Here is a 26,313-nt window from a genome sequence, read left to right on the forward strand (position 1 = left end):
TCTGGGAGACATGGTTGATCTCTGGGGGAACTGGAGAAACCTTAGGGGACCTGGTGAGACCCGGGGGACCTGGTAGGGCCCGGAAGACCTGATGGGACCCGGGAACCCGTGCAACATCAACACTTAAGCCGCTCTGGTCATTAACGACAGACTCTCCTATTTTCATTTTCTCGGTGTAATTGAGTTGTTAAAGTTAATTAAGTTTTGTGAGGGGAAGACCATGGCCGTACCCTACCACACCGTTATTCTCAGCTCTGCACATCAGGAAAACACAGCACAGCTCACCACACCACACCACACTACACCACACCACACCACACCTTATCACACAGCGCCACATCATATTACACCACACCACATCACATCACATCACATCATATCACACTGTACCACACCACACATATCATTCCACACCTAACCACACCGCACTTCACCGTGCTTTACCACACCACGCAACGCCACTCGGCTTCAAACACCACCATGCCACGCCGCGCATTACCACGCCACACCGCACCACATGTTGTGTGGCACACAACGTCTTGCCGTACCACACCACGCCATGCCACGACACGACACTCCACGCCACACTTCGCCACGCCACGCCGCACCACACCACACCACACCACGCCATTCCTCACCACTCTACACCATAGCATACTGTATATCGGGTATCCAGTGCACTGTACCACACCACACCATACCACATCGCACTGCATTACCAGTATATATTGTAGTTTATCTAAGACTGGTGGATGCAGGGACAGTAGATTATGCAGTACAGCCAGTAACAGTATGTATAACTGGATTTAAATGACTCGTGAATATGCAGTTATCGGCAGGATACACGAGTGGGTATAATGTAACAAGGTAAGGATGCTAAATATATGGCAGCGGGATACATACATACTGAAGGACTAGGATGGTTGATAGTAGCATGTGCAAGTTACTGGGCAAAGATCCTAAAATGAAGTATCTGTTGGACAAGTTACTGAATGAAAGTGATACAAAGGGCATATGGGAGCGTGTGGAAATGGTTGATATACTGTTGGGTGGCTCTAAACCTTAACCTAGGGACAACGGCACCATATTCCAAGTGCACTAATTCCTCCAAAAAGAACACGAGAAGGTCTCCCCCGAGTGTGTGTGTTCGTGGTGGTTGTTGTAGTCTGTGGGGGTTTGTTCCATGTGTGTTGTTCTGGGTGCAAACCCCACTTGTATACCAGGGGCTGTTGTATGATCCCTGTCGCTTTGTACAGGCTTCCCGGCCTTTTCTTATCATTGCCAGGTGAAGAAGAGGTGGTGTTTCAAACGGTGGGAAATACTCTGGTAATGATGACGAATCTATGACAGAGGAGGAGGAGGAGGAGGACCAAGACTAAGATAAGAATGAAGACAATAATAAGGTTGGAATTCTTTTAAGTGTTGGGTGGCTCAATTATTAGGGTGACTGAGAGCTGTAGGTTAGTAAGGGCTTGGTTGGTTTTCTCTGCGGTGGGTGATAGATTAAGGTTCCTTACTAGAGCGTTGGGTGAATTTCTCCTTTACTGTTCTGTGACTGAATTATACACCTTAAGTTCATCGTTGGTAGTTGCTTGGTGGTTTCTGGTAGTTGCTGGTAAGTGTTTGGTGGCTGCTGGTGTCCGGGTAAGGGATACAATACGCAGTCGATAGATCTTTCCTACACGAGGGGCAACAAGTGTGGTGTGGTGTGGGTTCGATGGTATATATATTTCTTGTTTTGTATGAGGTCCGCTAGTCAGTTACTTTTTTATACCTGCCACACCACGTCATACCCTTACATTCGCCACCACACTACACTACATTACACTGCACTACTTTACACTACACTACATTACACTGCACTACTTTACACTACACTACATTACACTGCACTACTTTACACTACACTACACTACACTACACTTTACTACACTACACTACACCACTACACTACAATACATTGTTGTACGTATCGCCCATCCCATCCACCCCACAATACCAGGGCAGGGTTATCGTTTTATGCCACTCCATCTTACCACACCATCCCACACCATACCATACCTCCATACCACACCATCACACACTATACCACATCACACCACACCATATTACACTGCACTATACTACATTTCACCATACCACTGCACGACGCTACACAGTTATACCATACTACACTATATCACACACCATACTTCACCAAGAAATGCTGTACCCGTCCACACCATACCATACCATGGAGATTGTGGCCAAGTGGTAAAGTGAAGGACTGCTGAGCGAGAAGACGAGAGACAGATCTCAGTTTTGAGCAGGGAATAGTTTGGGGATTTGAATGTTATAAAAATGATCTTATTTGATATTTACGAGACTTCAATGAGAGGCACAACATGTATTCATTATGTAACGTGGATATTAGTGCCCCAGTAGTGGTATGTGAAGGTGTGAGGTATTTGTTGCGCTTAGGAGAACGAAAAGTCAATTCTGTCCCGAAATGCATGATAAAAATACCATACCTACACCACATCATAACATAGCATACCACACAATACCACATCAATATACCGCACTCCTGTCACACATTATACCACAGAATATCAGGCCTAGTTGTACACACACACACACACACACACACACACACACACACACACACACACACACACACACACACACACACACACACACACACACACACACACACACACACACACACACACACACACACACACACACACACACACACACACACACACACACACACACACACACACCAGGTGGCTGCTCACTCGCTGACAATTAAGACATCACTGACAAGCTCTGGAGGCGTGTGCGTGTGTTCATTAACGAGGCAGGCAGGCACATCCACGGACAGACAGGTGTGTGTGTGTGTGTGTGTGTGTGTGTGTGTGTGTGTGTGTGTGTGTGTGTGTGTGTGTGTGTGTGTGATGAAATATGTTTGTTCTAGGCTGTCAAACGGAGGGTCCAGTTGTTTGCCAGGCGTTGTAGATTGCTGGAGAGATGGATGTATTTTTAACCACCCACAGGAGACAAGTGTACACCAGTTGGATAGTCGTATGCTTTTGACTGCCAAACACAGAAGCGGGTGTGTACAAGGCAGCCAAATAGAGAGGCAGGTATATTCCAGGCTTTCAAACAGGTAGGGAGAGGTAATAGCTATCAATGACGGGAAAATGCGTATATATGTATGTTCAGGATGTCAGACACTCATACGCGCTGACAACTTTGTATTCCTGGGTCACAGATATGGAGGCAGGTGTGTTGAGAGAGAGAGAGAAACCAATCCCATTTTCACTGCCTTAACTTAATCTTCCGCATCAGTGCTAAACCTTTAATGCAATATTCGGTCCGGCTCCACTGTTGCATCTCTCTCTCTCTGTCCCCCGGCATGGTTTGATATACCGGCCAATAAGTAGTCCAGCCTCCTGTGTGTTTCTCGGTAAGTGATGACGTTGGGGTTGTGGCGCCATCTGTTGGTAGTCGGTGAAATATTGGACCTCGGAAACAGGCATTGTGACTTGTGGTCAGACAGGGATGCATATACAAGGCATTTACTCGCGCGCGTACAGACAGACAGACAGACAGATAGACACACGTGCGCACACACACACACACACACACACACACACACACACACACACACACACACACACACACACACACACACACACACACACACACACACACACACACACACACACACACACACACACACACACAGCATATACGTTATACTGTAGGTACACGTCACACGGCAACAACGCACATCACTGCATCTCACACTACTACACCACACATTGCCATACACACCACACACACCCAAAACACACCATACAACGCAACGTTTTACACATCCTTCACACTCACCCCACATTGCCACACCCTACACTACTGCACATCAGCCACACCCCACACCATCACATCCCCACTACCACATTTCACAGTCACTCAGCCCTAACTTGGAGATATATGCAGATCTTGAGAGAGGTAATGGCGGTCAGTATTTCTGTGTAACCCTTGCTTATTTTGGTTGTGAGAGATTGCCACAGGAGTTTGAATCATATCACTTAATTTGCGTATATGGATATTTTTAATTGTTATATCTGAATTTAAACACATTTGTACTTCAGATATGTTTAATCGTCTAGAGCTACAAGTGCCTCTGCTAGGTTTAATACGAATTGTTATAAATACCCAATATATATAATCAAGCTGGTATGAGAGGCCCCAGATCTAGCCCAGTTCTCCTGATCTCTTCTCCGCCAAGCCGTCTAACCCACTTATTTCTATCCTCTCCCCAGATCAGCGGGTTTGCAGTGATCATCGTGGGTGCGGTGATCGAGGCCCACTACCGCTCCTACCTGGACTTCATCTCCTCCAGCTACATCTCGGCGCCCTCCGTGCTGATCGCCGTGGGGGTGCTGATCTTCGTCGTGGGCTTCTTCGGGTGCTGTGGGGCCATCAAGGAGAACCGCTGCATGATTGTTACTGTGAGTTACTTTATATATTTTATTGTCCAGAAGTTCAAGTGCTGTTAACATTATCAGGCTCTTATAACTTTTTCTTTCTATTTATCTAGTTATCTATGTGTCTGTCCCCTCAATCCCGTAAGGGGCGGTCACAAATAGCCTCCACGTCACTCTTTCCCCTTCCATTTCGATGCCCTTCCCACAGCTCACACACCCACTCATATAGATCTTCACTCCATCCCTCCATCTCATCGGGAGAAAAGAAAATCACTTGGCGTCATCGGAAACAGAATGCTAGAGATACCTTGACCGTGAGAGGGTTGAGTTCATATAATGTTATGTTGACAGATATGGTAGTCTGAAATCGGTTAATATAAAAAATAATGACGAAGGCCTCACCCAGTCCTAGTTCATTGGTTATGGAGGCAGGTACACACGCATTCATTATGGCAGAAAATATTGAGTTGCTATATTATACCGATTCACCGCAATTACCTCTGTCGCTGAAGGTGGAGGAGGTTGTGTTTTCGTCCGCGTCTGTCCGTCCATAAATGACTAGCTTATGGGAAAAAGAAAGAGCAGATTATGATGAATATTTGTAGAGAAGTTCCTCTTGATTTAAAGATGAAGTGATTAGCACCTCCAGTCCGATTTCTCACTGTCATCAGAGGATTTAATTCATCTTAGGATAGATTTTCGTGGACAGGAGGGTTAACCGCAGCCTTTATTTTCCCCCTCAGAGAAAATCGTCTGGGTTGGGGTTGCAAAAATGAACTGAAATAATCCGTAATTGTGGTGAAGGAGATACAGTGAATGTTCTTGAAAATATAGAGGCGCAGTCTGGCAGCAAACAAGAATACAATGCTTCATATCGACTAGAAAAACAGGACGATCCGCCTCTATAGCAGTCAGTTTAGGTTCGGTGTTATTACCATGTTGGATTAACTCAGTGTGGTGAAAGTATTGACATTATGGGTTGGCTTCTTGGTTTACTTTTTCAGATTTCGTAATGCATCTGCCTTAGCGATTTTATTCTGTGCATTTCACCCCGGTATCCTCTTGTATGTTAATGATGCAAATTGTGTCGATATGAAGGCAATATAAAGAACACACAAGAAAATGTGGAGTAATATACTGTACAAATAAATCGCCAGGGAAGAGGTGCTGAACAAAGTGCGAGGGTATATATATGAGAGGGCGGTGTGGAGTGGATATTGCTGAACAGGGACGGAAACGATTGGAGATCCTTTTCCGTTGGCCACCCCTCACAGGATGCGGCGTTAGGCAATAGACATATGGGTTGAAATGTGCGCCGTGCCGAGTGCCTTGCTTTTTATGTGTGGCTTGAGACGCCTGGTGGTTTAGTGGGGTGAGTGACATGATGCTGCATGCTGGTCCGAGTCATTTAAGAGAGGAATATATATATTTTTTTTCTTCGATCTTGTAATGTTTCCCAGGGTGCATATGGTTAAAATGCAAATAATAAGGTAGCCAAAACTCAGAGAAATATCCCAGTATGTGGCCTGTCTGAGTCGCTAATATATAGATCGTCCGATATCCCTGGACAGTGGCCGTGGTATTCTTGAAAAATATAAGAGTGACTGTGTAAGGTTAAGATGGAGCCTGTTAAGAAAGCCAGTCCACCGAAGGCCCAGTAAGTAACCCAATCCTGAAGGTGGTAGCCGACTATATAGCGTAATCCTGAAGGTAATGCCAGAGTAATTAACCCAGTCTTAATTAAAGCACAGTAATGAGTTCAGTCTTTTAAAGCCGATAATTTATAGCTTGTGGATTCCCTCACCCCGCAGCCCCCTACAGTTCTGAATATGCCCTTAGTAACATACTTGTGTGTGTATATAGATAGATAGATAAGTACATATTTAGAGGTATGTGTATATAATTGTGTGTGTGTGTGTGTGTGTGTGTGTGTGTGTGTGTGTGTGTGTGTGTGTGTGTGTGTGTGTGTGTGTTCTGCAATTCATTCATTAGTAAAAAGTATGGATAGTTAGATGATGCTGACGAAGACAATAATGATGAGGATGTTGTTGATGATGGTGATAGTGATTAATATGATTTATGGTGGTGGTGGTAATGATGATGATGATGATGCAGGTGCTGTTGCTACTGATGAGGATGAAAATGATGGTGATATTTTTGTACATAATGGCTGATCACTCCGATGGGGACGCTTGATAATTGTGATAAATAATTGTGATAAGTGGCAGATTATTGTGGTAATTTATTAATTTATTAGTCTGCATAATCACATGACTCTAACGTGTGCAGAATTTATCATTAGTTGTATTCACACACACACACACACACACACACACACCGCTCGCTGGCGCAGTGGTAACGTTCTCGCTTGCCATCTGGTAGACGGGAGTTCGCGCCTCGCTCAGGTTGCGAAAAGTTTCACTGAAGAAGTGGGTGGTTACTGTCCCACTCGAGCAAGGGGACGGGTGTGTGGGTGTGTGAAGGTCACAGCCTTGCCCTTAGATCGGACTATATGAGCTCTCAGCTCCCTTCCGGGAGGGTAAAATGCTGACGATCACGACCATCAGGTGATCCTGACCGACCCGGTGAATTACACACACACACACACACATACACACACACTTATTTTTAACTCGTTCATAACTAGAAGGAGCAAAAATACGTTTTTTAAAAAACCATTGACCTTCATGTTTGTATCTAACCCGCTCATTACGTTAAGTCTCACGTAAACTGAATATTATCTGGCGACATCGAGAGAGAGAGAGAGAGAGATAATGTGTGTGTGTGTGTGTGTGTGTGTGTGTGTGTGTGTGTGGTGTACTGGCGGACTTGGTGGCATAGAACATTAGAGGAAGGGAATTGCAGTATACCTGTCGGCCCATACGAGGCAACTCCTGTCGCTAAGGATCAAGATGCTAATTTGAACTTGCATGAGACGACTGTGCGCTTTTCACTTTAATTTGACCAAGGTTTCGTCCCATTGCAGTCTGTCTCACTTAACACAGTGGCAGGAAAAGATAGAACTATGGCTCTGCATTTTTTCCATGGCACCTCTTTGTATCTAGCACCATGTGTTGCTGTTAATCTCTTGTTACAACTCGGCATTCAGAATGAGAAGAAGACAACTTCAGGCCAAGTCAGTGCCAAAAAAGTATAGTAATGCAGATGGCTACCCGATACTCCTTCCCCAGCCTTCCACTCACTAGGCTTCTTAGTCGAGGCCGAGAAGAAAAGCGAGTAGGAAGACCATACGGTATGAGGGGGAAACATGCAGCAGTGAACGGAAGAAACATTTGTATTGTCCAGTAAACTCTTTGGTGATAATTTTTTTTTTTTTTTTTCAGAATTATATTACTTGTATCTTTGCCGGCAGTAACAAGGTAGAGAACGTGACGATTATAACTTCCACGAGTCAGTTCCCATCCCCAAAGATGAGTCAGTTAATTCTCATCCTCAGCTTTTGAGTCAGTTCCCGTCCCCAAATTATGAGTTCACGATATCCTTACTCCCACCCATGTGACAATAGCAATAGTCAGGGAATCGCCAGTCTTCACTTTTTTTATTTTATTTTATTTATTTTTATTTTACCCATTGAATTAGATGCCGTATTTTGTTGGTGTACTCTTGCTACTGTTAGACGACCATTTCAGCCTTTTTTCTTTTTTTTTTATTTAAGGGGATATCGAAAGCTATCCAAACCTCCCCAAATCAATAATCTAGAATAAGAAAAAAAAAAACTGCCATCACAGGGAAGAGGTTATTGTCCTCACTGTGCATCCATCCACCGATAGACAAAGTTTACAGTCCTTAATCTGGAGTCGGAAACAGCGAGGGGAAAAACAGTACTATTGAGGACATTCACCTTTACCCTCACCCTCCCTCCCTTCTTGATCCTCCCACCCATCCTCCCTCCATAACCCTCCACCCTCCCTTCCTTCATAACCCCCCCCCCCACACCCTCGCTCATGCCACACCCTAAAAAGCTCCTAATAGGCGGGGCAAAGGACCAACTGAAATTGACTTTCTGTTCCTGAACATTTAATTTCAAACTTTAGTTTTTATGGGTGATGTGCAGCCGGGGGGTGTGGGGGATTCTTCTCTCTCTCTCTCTCTCTCTCTCTCTCTCTCTCTCTCTCTACCTCTACCTCTACCTCTACCTCTACCTCAACCTCACAAACTTCTTAATTTCCTCTGCTGGCTAATATTTTCTACCTGGGAGAGACGCTTGATATGTTTCTCCGCCCATAGATTATTCCGTTGATGCGTCGGGGAGGCAAGTGACGAACATACCTCAGGTGAGGCTAGACCATTGAAACTGTAGGCGAATTTTTGTCCCAGACTACACCAGAGTGGCGTGGCTCTGTAACCTTGGCAACGGCGTTCACTGGAGCGGACCGCATAACTAAACTCGATAAATACGGTTAAATGAGTGGAAATTATTTGGTTGAACTGTTAATTATGCTCATCTTTGCGTCGTTAGCTTCAGGTTTTATGTCAGTCAGGAAGTATTTTTATTTATTTATTTATGTATTTTATGTCCAGTCACCGTTTAACCGTATTCGCTAACCGTTACCGTCCCCGTCATATTAGTTTTATTGCCTCAGTTTACGTTTTCCAAAGGGAATGTGTTTACTTCTTTATTCGATTTCTTTCCTCACTAACGCCCGTTTTTACTGTCTCACGACATTATTACTGGGCCGAGTGACCTGAAACTTACACCGCAAGTACCCAGGCCTGGCAACTCAAGGATTCCTTCTCAGGTTTTCGATCTAGGTCTTTTGAATAGTTTTATAGTCCAAAAAGTGTTGTAAAAAAAAAAAAAAAAGACAAGGGGGGGACTACTATAAGACGGACGCGGAACCACCTACCCAGCCGTCCGGGTGAACGCATGTGTTTTACCTGGCTTCGAATACGTCTTTGAACGTGCCCTCAAGCCTATTTGTTCCGCGATTATTTTCATACAAGTTACAGTTAAGCAAATATGTACAGATTGTATTTACATACAAAAAGCAAACTCTGTGAAATTTCACGTAGTAATAGATTTTTTTTTTTTTTTTTTTTTTTTTTTTTTTTTTTTGCTAGCCACTTTAATCTTCATGGTCGCGGTCGCTCTAGTATTGTATTCCAGATCACACCAGACTTTTATCCAGCTGAGTGTCATAGGAGCCTTAAAGGATATGAATGAAGGAATGAAGGAATACACAATTACTCGGGATCTCCTTTTGTCCTTTGTTGGTTGTTGGGAAAAGAAGCAAGAAAATAAAATACTTAAATTTAACTATATGCACAAACCAAGCAGCAAAATAGTTGTGATGTATGATAAATGATTGATGTTGCTTTCCCGCTTTTTTTTTTTTTTTTTTTTTTTTCCCAATAGATTCCTGAATATGTAATTAGGTAAAAGCACGTAACAAGCGGCATTGTTGTCACTCTGTTCGATGAATCATTAATTAACCCTTTTGATGGTATAGGTGCTCTTGTGTTATAGTCAGGATTATACTGGACGATTTTTTAAATTTATCTATTATTATTATTATTATTATTATTATTATTATTATTATTATTTTATTATTATTATTGTTGTTATTTGTTGTTGAGACATTATGATATATTATTATTATTATTATTATTATTATTATTATTATTATTATTTGCAGATTCTGGCGTTAGGGAGGTTCTGGAAGATATTTCTGTTAGCCATTTCACTGTTATGGACAGATGTATTCATTCACACTTTCATGAGGGTTAGCCACAGACAAATCGCCTCCATGTCACTCTTCCTCCATCAGGCTGCCCTCTCTTCAACCCACACCCCCGTCTCATATACCACTCCACCTCATCCCCCCATCTCGTCCTCGGCTTCCCCCTCCCCTTCCCCACACCTCACTCAAACACTCTCCTAGTCAGTCTCTTAGTTATTTTATCCATGTTAATGCCTTTTTTTTTTTTTTTTCCTTTGACCACCTACACATTTATTCAGCCAGACGCCAGACGATATGTGTGTGTGTGTGTGTGTGTGTGTGTGTGTGTGTGTGTGTGTGTGTGTGTGTTTTAGCTGAGATAAATTCAAACACTGACGGTGATAACACGGTGCAACACAACGCCTTAGCGTTTTGAATTTTTAAAACGAGTAATGGCGGTCTGTAGCCAATCCGGGACTAAGCTTTTTTTTCGGCTTAAAGCGCCAATAAGAGATTTTTTCGGATTATTCTTTCAAGTTTATATTTTACTTTTTTTTTTTTTTCTTGTATACTGGTTGGTGTTTGAGGTTGAGAGGTGGAGGAGTGTATAGTTAGAAGCAGAGGTGTTGGGAGATGGTTAGTGGTGGAGGTAGGTGAAGTAGAGAGACAGGTGAATACAACAAGGTGGAGATGCAGAGCGAGAGTTTGGGGTAGAGGTGGAGAGAAGTTAGTGGTACAAGTGGGGGGAGGGGGTAATTTAGAGGTGAAAGTGGAAAGAGAGGGAGTTAGAGGTAGGCTATAGGTGGAGAGGAAGGAAAAGTTAGATGCAAAGGTGGAGAGGGAGGGAAAGTTAGAAGCATAGGTGGAGAGGGAGGGAAAGTTAGAAGCAAAGGTGGAGAGGGAGGGAAAGTTAGAAGCAAAGGTGGAGAGGGAGGGAAAGTTAGAAGCAAAGGTGGAGAGGGAGGGAAAGTTAGAAGTATAGGTGGAGAGGGAGGGAAAGTTAGAAGCAAAGGTGGAGAGGGAGGGAAAGTTAGAAGTATAGGTGGCGAGAGGGAAAGTTATAAATGTAGGAGGCATATAAAGTATGAGGTATAGGTGAAGGGAAGTAATGCTAGAGGTAGAGATGAAGGGAGGTAAAAAGGAAGAGGCAGATCAAAGGTAGAGTTAACACATTCAACCCAGGGAAGCTATTTTAATTCATTTTTAACAGAACGCTACTCATGTCTCCTTAACATGGCCCAGATTTTCGTCCTTTTTGCATCTTTCATCCCGTAGCTCAGTGGCAGAATATACCTGCTTTCCATGACACTTCTTCGTGACTAGCATCGTATTCTAGTGCCAGTCTCTCGTTACAACTCAGCATCATATTCTAGCATTAATCTCTTGTTATAACTCCACATTCAAGATGGAGGGATGACAGTTTTTAGCCAAGTTAGAGTAAAAAGAGTATAGTAAAGATGACTAAGCCTTTCCGATAGAAAAGTCTTCGGAGATACAGGGTGGTTTGGAAATACCATTCCACTAGACACTTGTTGGACGGTATCTTTTGTGTTTCAGGAATGGCTTTGTGTGCCAGTTTGGGCGTTAGTGGGGAGAGATAATTAATATACGGATACAAGAGACAGACAGGCAGACAGGAAGGGTCGGTTAGCCTAATTGAATTAACAGTTCACGTCATCAGAGCAAAGTTCCAACGAAAACTCCTTCCTCTTTAGTTTGTTGTTTTTAAACACACACACACACACACACACACACACACACCCCGCTCGCTGGTGCAGTGGTAACGCTCTCGCTTGCCAACTGGTGGACGGGAGTTCGCGCCTCGCTCAGGTTGCGAAAAGTTTCACTGACGAAGTGGATGGTTACTGTCCCCCTTGAGCAAGGGGACGGGTGTGTGCGTGTGTGAAGGTCACAGCCTTGCCCTTAGATCGGACTATATGAGCTCTCAGCTCCCTTCCGGGAGGGTAAAAGCTGACGATCACGACCATCAAGTGATCCTGACCGACCCGGTGAAATACACACACACACACACACACACACACAGAAAGAGAGAGAGAGGGGGGGGGAGAGAGTTACACCCCCATGCTTCACAAGATGTCGCTAGGTATACTGTATTATAATGTACTTCTGTCGTGTGTTCAAGTGTGTGGTAATATATGGTGTTTGTTCCCAGTTTGCGGTGCTGCTATGTATGATCTTCGTCGTGCAGTTGGGCGTCGGAGTGGCATCCTACATCTTGCGTTCAGATGTTGAGGACTTTCTTCACGCCAACATGCTCAAGTCCATGCACAACTACAACCAGTCCCGCCCCGGAGTGTTCAAGACATGGAACGTCATCCAGCACGAGGTGGGGCAGTGTGGTGTGGGATGGGGGGTGGAGTTGAGGTGGGGAAGGATGGGTGGGACTGGGAATGGAGCTGGGGATGGAATCAGGCCAGGTGGGATGGGATGGAGAGAGGTTGGGAGGGAGAGGTGGAGTGGGAGAGGGGAGGGAGAGGTAATGTTGGGTTGGGGAGGGGAGGGGAGGGAGAGGTAATGTGGGGTTGGGCAGGGTGGGAAAGATGGGGTGGGGGAGGGGAGGGGAGGGAGAGGTAATGTGGGGTTGGGCAGGGTGGGAAAGATGGGGTGGGGGAGGGTGGGAGAGGTGGGTAAGGGAGGGAGAGGTGAAGTGGGGTAGGGCAGAGTGGGAGAGATGTGGAGGTGAGGGAAAGGTGAGGTGGAGTGGGGCAGGGTGGGAGAGGTGGGGAGGGGAGAGTGTGATGGGATGGGATGGGACAGGGTGGGAGAGGAGTGGAGGGGAGGGTGTGGTGAGGTGGGGAGGGGAGTGGGAGGTGAAATGAAGTGGGGCAGGGTGTTAGAGGTGGGGTTGGGGTGGGGAAGGAGAAGTTTGGGGCTACAGTTCAGGTTGTCAGATTTTTACATTGTCTTAGTACAGCCCTGTGTCAGAACTTGAAAAGAGGTATCTAAGGTAATCATTAATCAAGTAGTTTGGAGGCTGACTGTCTCAATACTGTCAGAAGCTGAAGATGGCCTGTTTAAACTACTTGACAATATTTAAGTTGTTAACCATATAACCAACCCATACGTGTTCCCTGCATGTCAACAAGTGGGTTGGTGGAGGGTTAGTGCCCCACCCCGTAACACAACTAACTCGTAGAGAAACAGCCACCCCTTACGGGATTATTGGATCTGGCTATACACAGATAGTTAGGAATCTCATGTTACTAGTCCAGAATGAAAAATCTTTAATAGACAGACAGACTGATATACAGCATACTGTATATAAATGGAGCTATGATAGAGATTAAAACATGAATTGCTGAAATGAGATTGAAACTGATGATGAGGGGTAAGAGGTGGGATGTTAGACTGATGATTTACACAGACACACACTCACGCATCACTGTGACTTTCACAAACATCACTCTTCCTACAGACACCCCTTCCCCTTTCATACTTTGCCAGCATGTGGAAGAGTTAATTCTGGCTACCAGGTCTTGTGTCCCTCCAAGGAAAAAGTCTGTTCTTGCAGTGGACCTAATGTAGACTGATACAAATTGAGATGGCCTAACATGCTGATGTATGCAGATGATACTGTGTTAATTGCTTGTACTGAAAGCAACTCATGTAGCCATGTCCAGATTTATTTTTAAATGTAAATAATAAAATATTTGTTAAGAATGATGTATGCTCCCAGTGTAATGTGTTTATGAGTAAGAGAGAAATGATATTGGAAGAAGGTTTTAAGTATCTATGGGCAGTAATGTGCATAGGAGATGTAGAACAAAGTGGTCAAAGGAGGAAAAGAAGCTGCTTCTGTGAATGCTTTGATATGAAAAAGAAGTCTGATCGCAGAAGCTGCAAGAGAACTCCATGAAAATGTGCTGGTGTCCACATCAGTGTATGGGTATGAGGTCATGGAATAGCATTAGTATCAGGTCAGAGGTGAGAGCATTACTAATGTTAAGGAATGCACAGTGTGTGGTGTGTGCTGTTTAGGTAAGTGAAAAATATAGAAAATACAGCTATCAGTGAAAGATGTAGAGTATAGAAAGGTAGAAGGCAGTTTGTTGAGACTGTGTGGTCATATAGAAGAACTGATGTGAATAGGGTGACAAAATAGGTATTCCATCCATCCATCCATCATCCAATCCTACATTGCCCCATGAGGAGCATAGGAGCCCAGGGCTAGGCAGTTGGTCCCGACATTTAAGATGAGAGTGACCAGTTCACTCATTCCTGAGTGGCATTACGTGAGCAATCAACCCCTACCACCCCTTGGATATAAACCTTCACCGGCTCAATCCGATTGGAGTGCATTAATTACCCACTAAACCACCAGGCGCCAAACTTTGGTTATATGGTTACCACCCAGCGTAGTAAATGGTTTCCTGGTGTTCAGGAAACCATTTGGCTTGTCACTCAGTGTAGAGTCACCCACAGGCAGAAGGAAAAGGAAAGAATGAAGGAAAGAAAGACAGAAGAGGGAGTGTAAAGTCACCCGTAGACAGAAGGACAAGAAAAGAATGAAGGAAAGAAAGACAGAAGAGGATTGAAGGAAAGAAGGATGGAGGAGAGGAAAGGGCAGACACCCAGCAGCAGCACTACATCACGTGAGTGGATGGTGAGTGCCCCCACCCACCACTAAAATAGGTATTCATTACTATATACCATACCTGTATGAGTAAGCTTGAGAGCAGGAAGCAGCATTCAAGGCCAAGAAGATCCCAAGTGGACATGGTAAGGGAGTATGTGAACATGTGTGGCATGGATTGTGAAAGCTCAAATGATGAGTGAATAGATGTGTGGCTCATTTCAGAAGACATTCTTTGGTAGTTCTAATTCTGTTTCATGTTACATTCTTTGGTAGTTCTAATTCTGTTTCATGTTACATTCTTTGGTAGTTCTAATTCTGTTTCATGTTCTTGTTGTGGATCCCACCCACCCCATGTGCTAGTGGGAAAAATGGTTGGGATGATGATGATGATGGAAACTTGCATTACTAGTTTAGGATCTCAGATGTATAAAAGATTTAATATTCAGTGGTGTTTCTCTTTACAAATCAGTACCAAATAATGATGAGGTACCGGTAGTTTGTAATCTTAATTTATTACAGTAGTTCCATTTAACCTATTCTGCCAGATGACTTTTTTTTTTTTCCCCTCATTCATGAAACAAAAGCATGTCACACTTATATATCTCTCATTTAAAGGAACATTTTGCCTTCACGCTTCATTGAGGACTTATTGTAGTGGGTGAGGTAGTTATGGATGTAGTGGTATGTGTTACTGATAACTGAATTAGCCAATGGATGTGTTGGTAATGTGTATGGTGTTGCAGCATGCGTGCTGTGGGACAGACAACTACCGAGACTGGGAGGCCACCAGCTTTGGGGAGAGTGTGGACGGTGTCCCCGAGGCCTGCTGTAAGGAGAACACACCTGACTGTGGCGTTGATGTCTTCTCAAAGCCAGAGAAGGTAGCCAAGCCAGCTCAAAGAGTATTTTACCAACAGCTATTGATATTATGATATATTGTACTAATATTTGTGAATACTACTGTTGATCACTATCATGAGCAAAAGTTTACTAAGAGTTCTGAGCCAACAGTGTGTCCTGCCTTTATCTCATATCATCCTGAATGTTAGGGAGCATCCTTCCTTCTCATATTGTTTTGTTGTGTTCTTCATATTGCTATCATCTAAAAAATTTTCATGTAACACCTTCCAATAGATAGATAGAGACCTTCCATTGTCACAATCAGCAGGGAGGTGTTGTCAAACTTTTGATCATGATTGTACCTGTAGATTGAACACTGTATGTTTGTGCCATTCAAACATCTTAGATTGTGTGTTATCTGTATACAAACTGATGCAGAATCTTGTCTGAAAGTATAGTTTTCTTGGCAGAAATGTTAAATTTCGAGGCTGTAGTCCATTGTTATAACCATAGGTGGGAAAAAAGGTCATGATAATGGTGATGATGATGATGATCATAATAATGATGATGGTGATGAATGTTTTCCAGTATTCACACAGTGATATCAGTACTCAAGCCAAGTAAACTCCTGCTGTGTTCTTCAAACTTGATGGTAATGAGATTCCCATGTAGTGTAAAAATTCACATGAAGCTGGTTGTTGGAGATGAGGAAAGAGTGTTAGAAGCTGATGGAAAAATGAACTCCAGAATCGCATATTCAAGAATAGCATATATAGTACGATACACGTTTGAGTAGTGTGAAGAGGACTGAACATGTCAGGAGAACCGATGTTTCATGGCATCCCACCTAGTATGTAACGATTGGCTGGCATCAGATATGGTAACTGAATTAGTTTATGTTGAATGAGTCACACCTTTTACCCTGATGTTTACCTTTTATATCAAAGGCAGTAATTAATACTAGAGGAACAGTATCTCAGATGTAGTATTACATTTATATCCTGACCTGCATGTAGCTTGAGTCTGCAGTTAAAAAACCCAAGCTGAGGCAGCCATTATTTGTTTAAGTAAAGTATGCTTGGAGGTGTTTGCTCCCTTATGGTTCATACTGATAAAATATGTGGTATACCTCTTCTAGTGGAAACAAATGTAGCCCATACAGCACATCCACTTTAGCCCTTTGAATCTGGGAATGTCTCTTGTTTTATTCTTTACATCTCTAGATGGTTATATTCAGCTTACAGTAGACTTTTGACATGGAGGTGTTGGATAATAGCCATAGTAAACCCCATCACGGCTACTGATCTTTCCTGAGTGTAATAAAACAGGTGTTGATGGGGGCGTACGCCATGAGGCACTTAGCCACAGTACTTATCTCTGTAACATAGGCCTTTGACTGTGTGGAGGTTTATTCACCCAGTATCCTAGGATACAAGGCTGCTGCATCATAAAATCATCTAGAAATAGGAAGAATAAAATATTAAGTACAGTATGTCATCCAGATTGAAGTTTATATGCACAGCTCTTACTACAGACATCTCTTTCGTATTTTTACTTGGCTGGCTTGAGGAAGGGTTAAATTCTAGTTAGCACTCTTCCGTATGAGGAAAAGGTCTCTTCTTGTAGTGAACCTCAAATTGACTAATTACTGTACAGAGTATAAAACTGTACATTTAAACAGGACTAGCTGTTTATTTTGTGACACAAGAAATAACAGGAATGGTGATGGGGAAGGCATCCATCTGGATACTGTACCTTTATTGTAGTGGGGTAGTATCATTCATTGTCTAGTCCAGTTAGTTTTCTTGGACAAGAGGTAAACATACAGTAATATTACATATGCTGACTAATGATAATTTTCAGTTGTTATTGCAATGTTAAGTGTTTAATTGTACAAGAAGTTATTTATTTTAGATTGATCTTTGTTATTCCAAATGACTCCTTCCTCTTCCTGTTCTTCCTTGTCCACTTGCACTTCTTCCACAAACTTCTTCATCCTGCTTCACCCTGTTGCACCCTGCTTTCTTCTGCCTCATATTATCTCCCCCTTGCCCTGTCCTACCTCATCCTACATCACCCCAACCCACCCTACCCACTCCTGTCAGAATCTCACCTTATCCCACCTGACTCTGTCCTGCTTCACCCAACATCACCCCAAGCCATTCACCCTACTCCTATCTCATCTCATCCCACACTGCTCCATCCTTTTTCAGTTCATCCTCACACTGCTTCATCCCACCCAACCTACTCTTGTCTTATCATATACCTGTTTCATTTTATATAATTCTATCAGACATTTGTTGTACCCACAGCTGGCAATGATCAACCAGGGCGGATGTTTCGACAAGTTGAAGGGTGATGTGGAGGAGAACATCACCATCCTGGGCAGTGTCGCTATTGGCATCGGCTTTGTACAAGTGAGTTGATGTGACTGTAGTGATGGGGTGTAGTGCTAGTGTTTATGTAGTGTGGCATGTACTGTATAATGGCTGGGTAGTGGTTATGTACTGTTGGTTCACTTTTCGGAGGCAGTATAAGCCCTGCCCACTGATGCATCACAGACCAGTCACAGGCTAGGCATACTTCAATGCAGAGTACATGGGTATATTCAGCTCAAGTATGGCTGTAAGTGATGATAACCTTCCCCCATATCTAATGATTTTACCACATACTCTCATTACATCCACTGTGATAAACTGCAAAAAGATCAGAAGTGCTTGCTAAAAGCTGGAGTGAAAAATATTGTGCACATTACAGTTAATCCTCACTATAATGAACCTCGATATAACAGATTTCAGATTTAAGCAAAACCTCAGAACTCACCGAACTTTCGTTGGTATTTTGAACAATGATCGTTAAATTGGGAGCATCATGCGACCCTTCCAATTGCCTCTGAGCCCACTGAATTGTTTTTCAACTCTACTGAATAATGGTCATTAAACGAGGTGCTTTGAGCGGCCCTTTCAAACTGAAATAAGCTGCAAAAGAGCAAAATTATGGACCAAGTTAGTGTAAAATGGGTATAGTTTTCATTTTTAGCACTGGAATATGATATTGTACAAATTTCTTATTAAACTAGTGCTTGAATTCCCACCTGAGGAGGGGGGGGGACTCTCAGATTCAATGAACTTTCAACTTTACTGAACCTGGCTTCCTCCATTTGTCCATTATGGTGATTGTTTGCTGTATTTGTCCATTATGGTGATTGTTTGCTGTATTTTGCTTATGCCTTAGGTAGTCTGCCTATTCCTTGGAGACCTACGGCCTTAGCAGTAATAATGTATGCAAAATTTTTCACTCTGACTCTTAACAGGCACTTTTGACCCACTTTCGTCTGATTTATTACACCCGTATTACTATGGATATAAAATTGGTACCTGGTAAAAGTTTTGGAAGAGGTAGGTGGGGGCGCTCACCATCCACTCACTCGATGTAGTGCTGCTCTCGGGTGTCTGCCCTTTCCTCTCCTCCATCCTTCTTTCCTTCCATCCTCTTATGTCTTTCTTTCCTTCATTCTTTCCGCATCCTTCTGCCTACAGGTGACTTTACACGCCCTCTTCTGTCTTTCTTTCCTTCATTCTTTCCTCTTCCTTCTGCCTGTAGGTGACTCTACACTGAGTGACAAGCCAAATGGTTTCCTGTACACCAGGAAACCGTTTACTACACTGGGTGGTAACCATATAACCAGATTTTGGCACCTGGTGGTTTAGTGGGTAATTACGGAGCTCCAGTTGGATTGAGCCGGTGAAGGTTTATATCCAAGGGATGGTTGGGGTCTATTGCTTACGTACTGCCACTCAGGGATGAGTGAGACCGGTTATTCCCATCTTAAATGTCAGGACCAATTTGCCTAGCCTTGGGCTCCTACGCTCCTCATGGGGCAATGTAGGATTGGATGATGAATGAATGAATGAATGAGGTTTAACCACACTCAGAGCCAAAATTTTGCAGATTATGCCTAAGAACTTTTCAGCGAAGTATTCCAAGTCATTGATTGGGTAACAGTGTGTCAGTGAGCAAAGCTTGTAATGCCTGCAAAATGTGAATTAGCAGTACAGTAGTTGTGTGTTGTGGTCGTAATAATAGAGTGTACAGGGTGCCCCATATATAATGCTCCTCTTCCATTCCACCAGATGTGCTGTGAGGATGGCTTAGTCAGAGTTATCAGTGTCTTACTTGTTTAATTTGTTCATTTCATACTCATACTGCCACATCCACACCCACAATGGATTAGTGTGGTGTGTAGATGAATGGTATTGATGTACAGCTTGGTATAGTATTAACACGACCTCATTAATTGTGTAGCTCTTTGCTGTGCTTCATGCCACCTGTGAGCATACAGGAAATTGGGTTTTAATGGCAATCATTGTGGTATGTACAGTATACCTAGTAGGGTATAATATGGAGCAGCACATAATACAGCAAGCCCTCATTATGGGTTCATCTTTTATGTTCTTTTTCACTTTTAAGGACATGGTAAATTATATGAAATTGCCTATTAAAGTTTCATTATAAATTATGAAGCTGGTGTGTCAGTTACCCAGGATTATAGTATCAGTTGTTTTGGAAATATTACTGTATTGTGGAACATATGACACTTTTATCATATATGTCAAGTGTAGGATGTGAACAAAGAGTATTTCATTATCCAGTTTCATCAGTCAGAGCTCACAGCAGAATACCTTGGCATGGTATAACTACTGTATTTAGGGTGGTACAGTCAGGGGCAAAAGTTTGCCCAATATTTCACCTTTTCTGCTTCAGACTTTCCTGTGCTATCTCTTATTCCATAGTTGATACATGCTTGGTGTTTTTCACTGCCTCTAGATGATTCTCTACCCATAGATGATTCTCTTTGTCTGTTAGGGAGGAAAATGACAGAGATACCTTTGGTATGAAGTAGACACAGTAGAATAGTACAACTTTTGTCCATTTGCGTACAGCTCACTTCCTCCTATCCCGCTCTTTGTATATCTGTTCATTCTCTTTGCCCCTCCATATATCCCTACTCACATCTATCTTTTCACCATTGTTTGATTGCATTTTTTTTTTTTTTTTTTTTTTTTTTTTTAATGTCTTGAACACTGAGTATAAACCCATTAGTATGTTCCCGAGATCCAGCTGTCATCTATGCACACATCTTCTCATTTCATTACCTCACTGCCAATACCCATCATTTGAATTGAATACATATTAGAGATGTCTTAATCAGGACTGCTGTGATAGTATTAAAGGAGATGTTTTTCATCATCATCATCTTCATCCAATCCTACGTTGCCCCACAAGGGGCGTAGGAGCCCGGGGCTAGGCAGTTGGTCCTGACATTTAAGATGAGAATGACCAGCCTCACTCATCCCTGAGTGGCATTACATGAGCAATCAACCCCAACCATCCCTTGGAGATAAACCTTCACTGGCTCAATCCGACTGGAGCGCAATAATGACCCACTAAACCACCATGCACTAAAGTTTGGTTGTAAGGTGACCACCCAGTGTAGTAAATGGTTTCCTGGTGTACAGGAAACCATTTGGCTTGTCACGTAGTGTAAAATCATCCACAGGCAGAAGGAAGAGGAAAGAATGAAGGAAAGAAAAATGGAAGTGGGAGTCGAAAGTCACCCGTAGGCAGAAGGACAGGGAAAGACTGAAGGAAAGAAAGACAGAAGAGGTTTTTATGATATGTAATTGGGTCTTGTGTCTCTATCTGTCAATCTGTAACCAGATGCCATAATCCTGTAAGGGGTGACTGTTTGTCTTTGAGGTAGTTATTTAACAGGCAGGGGCACTAACCCTCAGCCAACCCACTTGTTGACACGTAGGGAACAAATATGGGTTGGTTATATGGTTACCACCCAGTGTTGTAAATGGTTTCCTGGCTTACAGGAAACCATTTGGCTTTGTCACTCAATGTAAAGCCATCTGAAAATGAAAGAACAATAAGGAAGAGTGACAGGAAAGATGTGAGCAATAGGAAGAGAGGAGAGAAGACAACAGAAAAAGAATGGTAAGGGTGAAGGAAGGCAGCATTACATCAGGTGGGTGGAAGATCAGTTAAGTCTGTTATAACAGTATTTAAATAATCAGAATGTTCCCTACTCCAGCGTTGAACAATATTCTCATCATTTCAGACACCAGATTACTTCTCTGACTTCAAGTACTTGACAACCACATGTTCATTCCTCCCCATTGTATTGTACTTTTCACTTTTTATTATACTTTACCTTCTTTATCATAAATGTATGTTCTTTCATTTTACGCCCTCTCCAATAATGCCACATTGCTTCCTGTACAGAATGGAATTTTGACTGCCATATTCTTAAAACTAAAAATGTTAAGGGGTAAGCAGTCCCTAGATTTTTGAGTCAGTTGCTAAACTTGTAATGAGAGTTGTACTTGGATTTCTGTACCTCTCTGTTGAATGCACTTTGTGGTATGCAGGTTAATGGCATCTAATATTCATAACTTTTCCCTAAATGACTATCAGAAATTAGGGATTTGCTTTTATATGTTGTTGCCCTCTCTAGGATGTGTGCAGAGGGGATGCTGCTTTAAGTGAAACAATGTTAACCCCTTATATTTGGTGGCATATTTTGTATTGTTCCTGCTATTTTTAGATAATTTGATTCTCTGTAGGAGAGGTATTTTGAACAAACTTTAATTATTCACAATAGTTAATATATCACAAGCTTGAAGGAGTTCAGTACAAAATACTGACTGAGGAGTTTGAGAGAGAGAGAGAACTATCTGACTTACTTTATAATACTTTGTAGTAAATCTTGAGCAACTTTTGGCCAGACATGAAAATTTAATTATCAACAAATTTTATAATGAAACAGCTTTAAGCGAAGCAACCTTAAAGGAAGAATAACTAAAGAGTTCGGTAGTCACCACTCATAGGTAGGAAAGACAGCAGCAAACAAAGTTCATGCTCAGACTCTTATACTTTTGATAGAACTTATGCATATGATATTTCTTTGTCTTGTAAGTTCCCAACAGCCGTGGGAAATAAATAGCTGGTTTTGGTGTGTAAGCTTCAACCTTATAGAAAACTATAGGTACACCAAGGTCAGCTCCAGTGTGGAGGCATCTTGAAGGGTAGCATGACATCACCCTAATTTGTTATTTTGTTTGTGTTTTAGTATTTTGCCACATATTCTCGTGGTTCAGTTGTGTATAAGATGATGGATTAAGTATATAGAGCTATTGAACTTTTCTGATATGACAATAATATTATTCTCTCTCACAGCTGATTGGTGTGGTGTTTGCCTGCTTTTTGGCCAAGGCACTGAAACAGCAATATGAGACTGTGTAGGCAACCCAGCACTGCTCGTGAAACTTCATATCGTGTGCATAGTCATCATCATGTGTACATAAGGTTTTGTCCTGTGTACAGGGTGTTTTTTCATTTGTGCAAGGCTTCATCTTTTGTATACATTGACCATTGTCATGTATATAAGGCTTTATCTTGTGTGTGTATAAGTTATTATCTTGTACATGCCTGGTCTAGCCTTATGTACATAGTACTGATCATAGAATGTACCATCATGCACACAACTCCAGCTGGGAGAGTCTGCAATCAAACACTGACAGCCAGGCAAGTCAACAGAGGAGCCCATATGAATACTGAATCACTGTCTTGCTGGAGGACTGAAGGGCATTTAACATTCACATGGCAGGGAAGCTAACCAGTGTCATTGGATTTTAAGACTCTCCTGCAACTGCCAAATTAAGTAGGAAATTAATGTCAGTACATCAGTTATCCTATGACCAGTGCCACTGTTGCTGATGATAGGTTATAAAGGTAATCTTGAATTCAGCAGTGGAGCCTGTTGTATACAAACTGTTAAATTGAACTGTATAAGTTTAGTATCAGGAATTTGTGAGAGGGGGGGAGGGCAGAGGGACACCTGTAGTCAAAGGAATTATATTTGGATGAAGCATATAATTACAGAAATGTACTTACCTGTCGATGGGAATATAATTAGTCTATGATGATAGGATTTAGGCACAAATTTGCAAACCAAAGGAGCAACCTGCAGTATTTTATCATGATCTAGCAAAGTTGGCATGCTCAAAACTTTGGTAGGGTGAAGTGGCCAGGAAACCATAAACCAATTGCATTATTGTATTACCATTATTTGTTGCCAGCTCACTAAATAGATAGGCTTGGCTGTGTGTCTGTCACATTTGTAGACCAACTATGCAACCATTCACATTTTAATTAATTATTTCGGACACTGGTAATTGTAATCTCTGGTTTCTGTTTTGATAATTGTCATATGTTTTTCTGGCCCCTTCAACAGTGGACAAGGAGTTATTTTTAAATGCTTCAGGAAACTTTCAGAATTACTGTAACTACTTTGTTAGTTCACAGTCACATTCTCTGCTTGTGAACAATAACCTATCTCAGCTTGACCAGAAATACACAATAAATGCAACTCTGATCCCTTGATTAAGTGTATGTGCAGGAAGGAGGGCATCAGGAGGAGAGAGTGTTGTATCTTGAGCCTTCCTCTCTTCCACAGCAGTGAATTATAATGATCATATATCTTGTGAAAGCTGTATTTTACAGCATGGTGTCTACAGTATGCTGTATATGATCCCTCACCATTGATACTGTATTGAACTAATCTCAGAACTGCTTGAATGTTGATAATAGTAAAGGTCTTTTCTTAAAAAAATGGGGGCTGCTATCTGTGCATTTCTGGCCAGGCTAGTGATCCATGGATTTTTGCTATAGTTTTGAAGAGTTAACCTGATGCCACTCCCAGACACAGAGTTGAAAATTTTTGTGGAGTGGCTGAAGGAAAAAGACTGGCTATTTTTTTAACCTTTAACTGTTGAAGTTTAGGAAAATTTTGCATTTTCTGCATTTTATCACCAGTTAAAATTTTTTTATTTTATTTAGCTTGTTTTGAATTTGGTCAGCATTTTGATTTTTGTACCATTTAATGATGAATTTTTTTGTTTGCCCAGTAACAAAAAATGTACGAATAATTATAGGTAATATTTTGTTTTTGATGTTGACTGATGTAACACTTTGTGCTGAGAATAGTGAAAAAACAGTACACTAATTGTTTTTCTTGACAACTTTTATGAACTTCCATTGTCATACAAATAACACAGTACTGTACCTAGCATCACAATGTTTATTTTATGTAAAGGTAACTATTTCAGGTATGCTTTATTTGCAAAAGTTTTTCATAAAGTAAAGGATATAATTATAGAGTTGTTTTAATTGAATATTTTATGTTGAAATACTCAAGATATGTGACATTACCAAGGCCCCTATACACTGGAGATACTACTGGCTTCTGTGTATATTAGGGTCATATATTTCTTTACACTTTGGAAACTGCAAAGTGATGAGGTGGTGCAGTAGTATCTGGTGTGGTTTGATACAGTAAGTCCTTGTTATAAATTGCATTTTCTGTATTTCTGTATATGAAGTCGACATTTAATTAGAGAGGAATGGCATCTTATTGTTTAATCGCTTCCAGTAAAGCTAATTCACCAGTTGCCAGCAATTTACAGTGTGAATTGTATTATGAAGCACACCCATGACCTATAACAAGGACTGCCAGTACGGCTCTGCCATGCTCCTAGACCATGTATATGACCTGTGCAGTAAAACGTCATTACTTATATGAATCTAATTTGTGAAAAGCATTTTGCTGTTAGGTTCACAGTAAATTACAGAAAAATTGCCAGTTGACATTCAGTTATAATCTACAGAGCTGATTTGCTAGTTACTCCCAATTTGCAGTACTGTACCAGTTGCATGAAGAAGTTGTGGTTTCATAGAACAAGTCCCCAACTTATAATGAGGACTGCCTGCACTGAAGGCATTGACTTACCCTGTGGTAGTGGTGGTGTTAGGGTCTTGGTAACAGTGTGTACTCTAGAACAACCTTATATCACCCTCCCAGCATTCCAATATAACAGCTTACAGATCACCCAATTCCTAGGTGGAAAAGAGGTTGGGATGGTGATGAATGAATGAGTGATAAAGTTCATTCAGATACTTTGCCAAATCATATCTTGTAGTGTGGGTGTATTATGCACTGAGCCTTTCAAGTGTGTTTGTGACTGAAATTCAGTAATGTACTCCTTTTTGGGAGATGGGGGGAGATAAATCTGAAAATACAGCTGTAGTTGCTTATTATAAACACTATGTTATCCATTTATAGGGTGCCATTATGTTGGCTTATCATTTACTTTAGTGGCCTACAAGCTCAATTATGGGTGCAATGCAGTACAGGGGTCATGCTTCATTATTCTGTGTGGGCCGATGCTGGGAGACACAGATGTTCTTGAGACTAGAAGCAGAGTTTAGACTGAAATTCTCAATGTGTGACATCAGATACTGTACAGATGCACATCCTCATTTCAATGTCTTGAATTGTGTGTTTATGACACATGTATTGTACAGTTGTCTGAAGAATATAGTGAAGTACACACACAGGAAATGAGAAACTCAACAAAGAACAGTGCTGCAACAAACGCTTAAAATTTGCTCATGTCATATTTCTTTGCACAGTACTTCAGAATGTCATTGTTCGCTGTAAAGATTATTTATCGTATTCCTTGCCTCACACCTTAGAGCATAGGTAGGTTGAAGTGATTAAGAGCAGCATTTGATATACACATTGGTGCTGCAACAAGCAACATTCCTTTGTGTTGACCAGTGGAGACTATTATATGTAACTCTATATCAA

The 26,313-nt window shown here is 42.0% G+C and overlaps 1 protein-coding gene across 1 annotated transcript in view; it reads left to right on the forward strand.

The window, feature by feature from the left end:
* Positions 1 to 25,189, forward strand: part of LOC145407197 (CD63 antigen-like) — a 213,643-nt gene extending 188,454 nt beyond the window's left edge. The window contains exons 2-6 of the mRNA XM_080278234.1: positions 4,314 to 4,502; positions 12,333 to 12,506; positions 15,500 to 15,637; positions 17,909 to 18,013; positions 22,842 to 25,189. Of these exons, the coding sequence (XP_080134360.1) occupies positions 4,314 to 4,502; positions 12,333 to 12,506; positions 15,500 to 15,637; positions 17,909 to 18,013; positions 22,842 to 22,907 (672 nt within the window). The 3' untranslated portion in view covers positions 22,908 to 25,189. The remainder of the gene's footprint in view (positions 1 to 4,313; positions 4,503 to 12,332; positions 12,507 to 15,499; positions 15,638 to 17,908; positions 18,014 to 22,841) is intronic.
* Positions 25,190 to 26,313: the final 1,124 nt, after the last annotated feature.

Source organism: Coenobita brevimanus, chromosome 72 (assembly GCF_032717465.1).
Source record: "Coenobita brevimanus isolate Jiangsu-jjx chromosome 72, ASM3271746v2, whole genome shotgun sequence".
Lineage (NCBI taxonomy): Eukaryota > Metazoa > Arthropoda > Malacostraca > Decapoda > Coenobitidae > Coenobita > Coenobita brevimanus.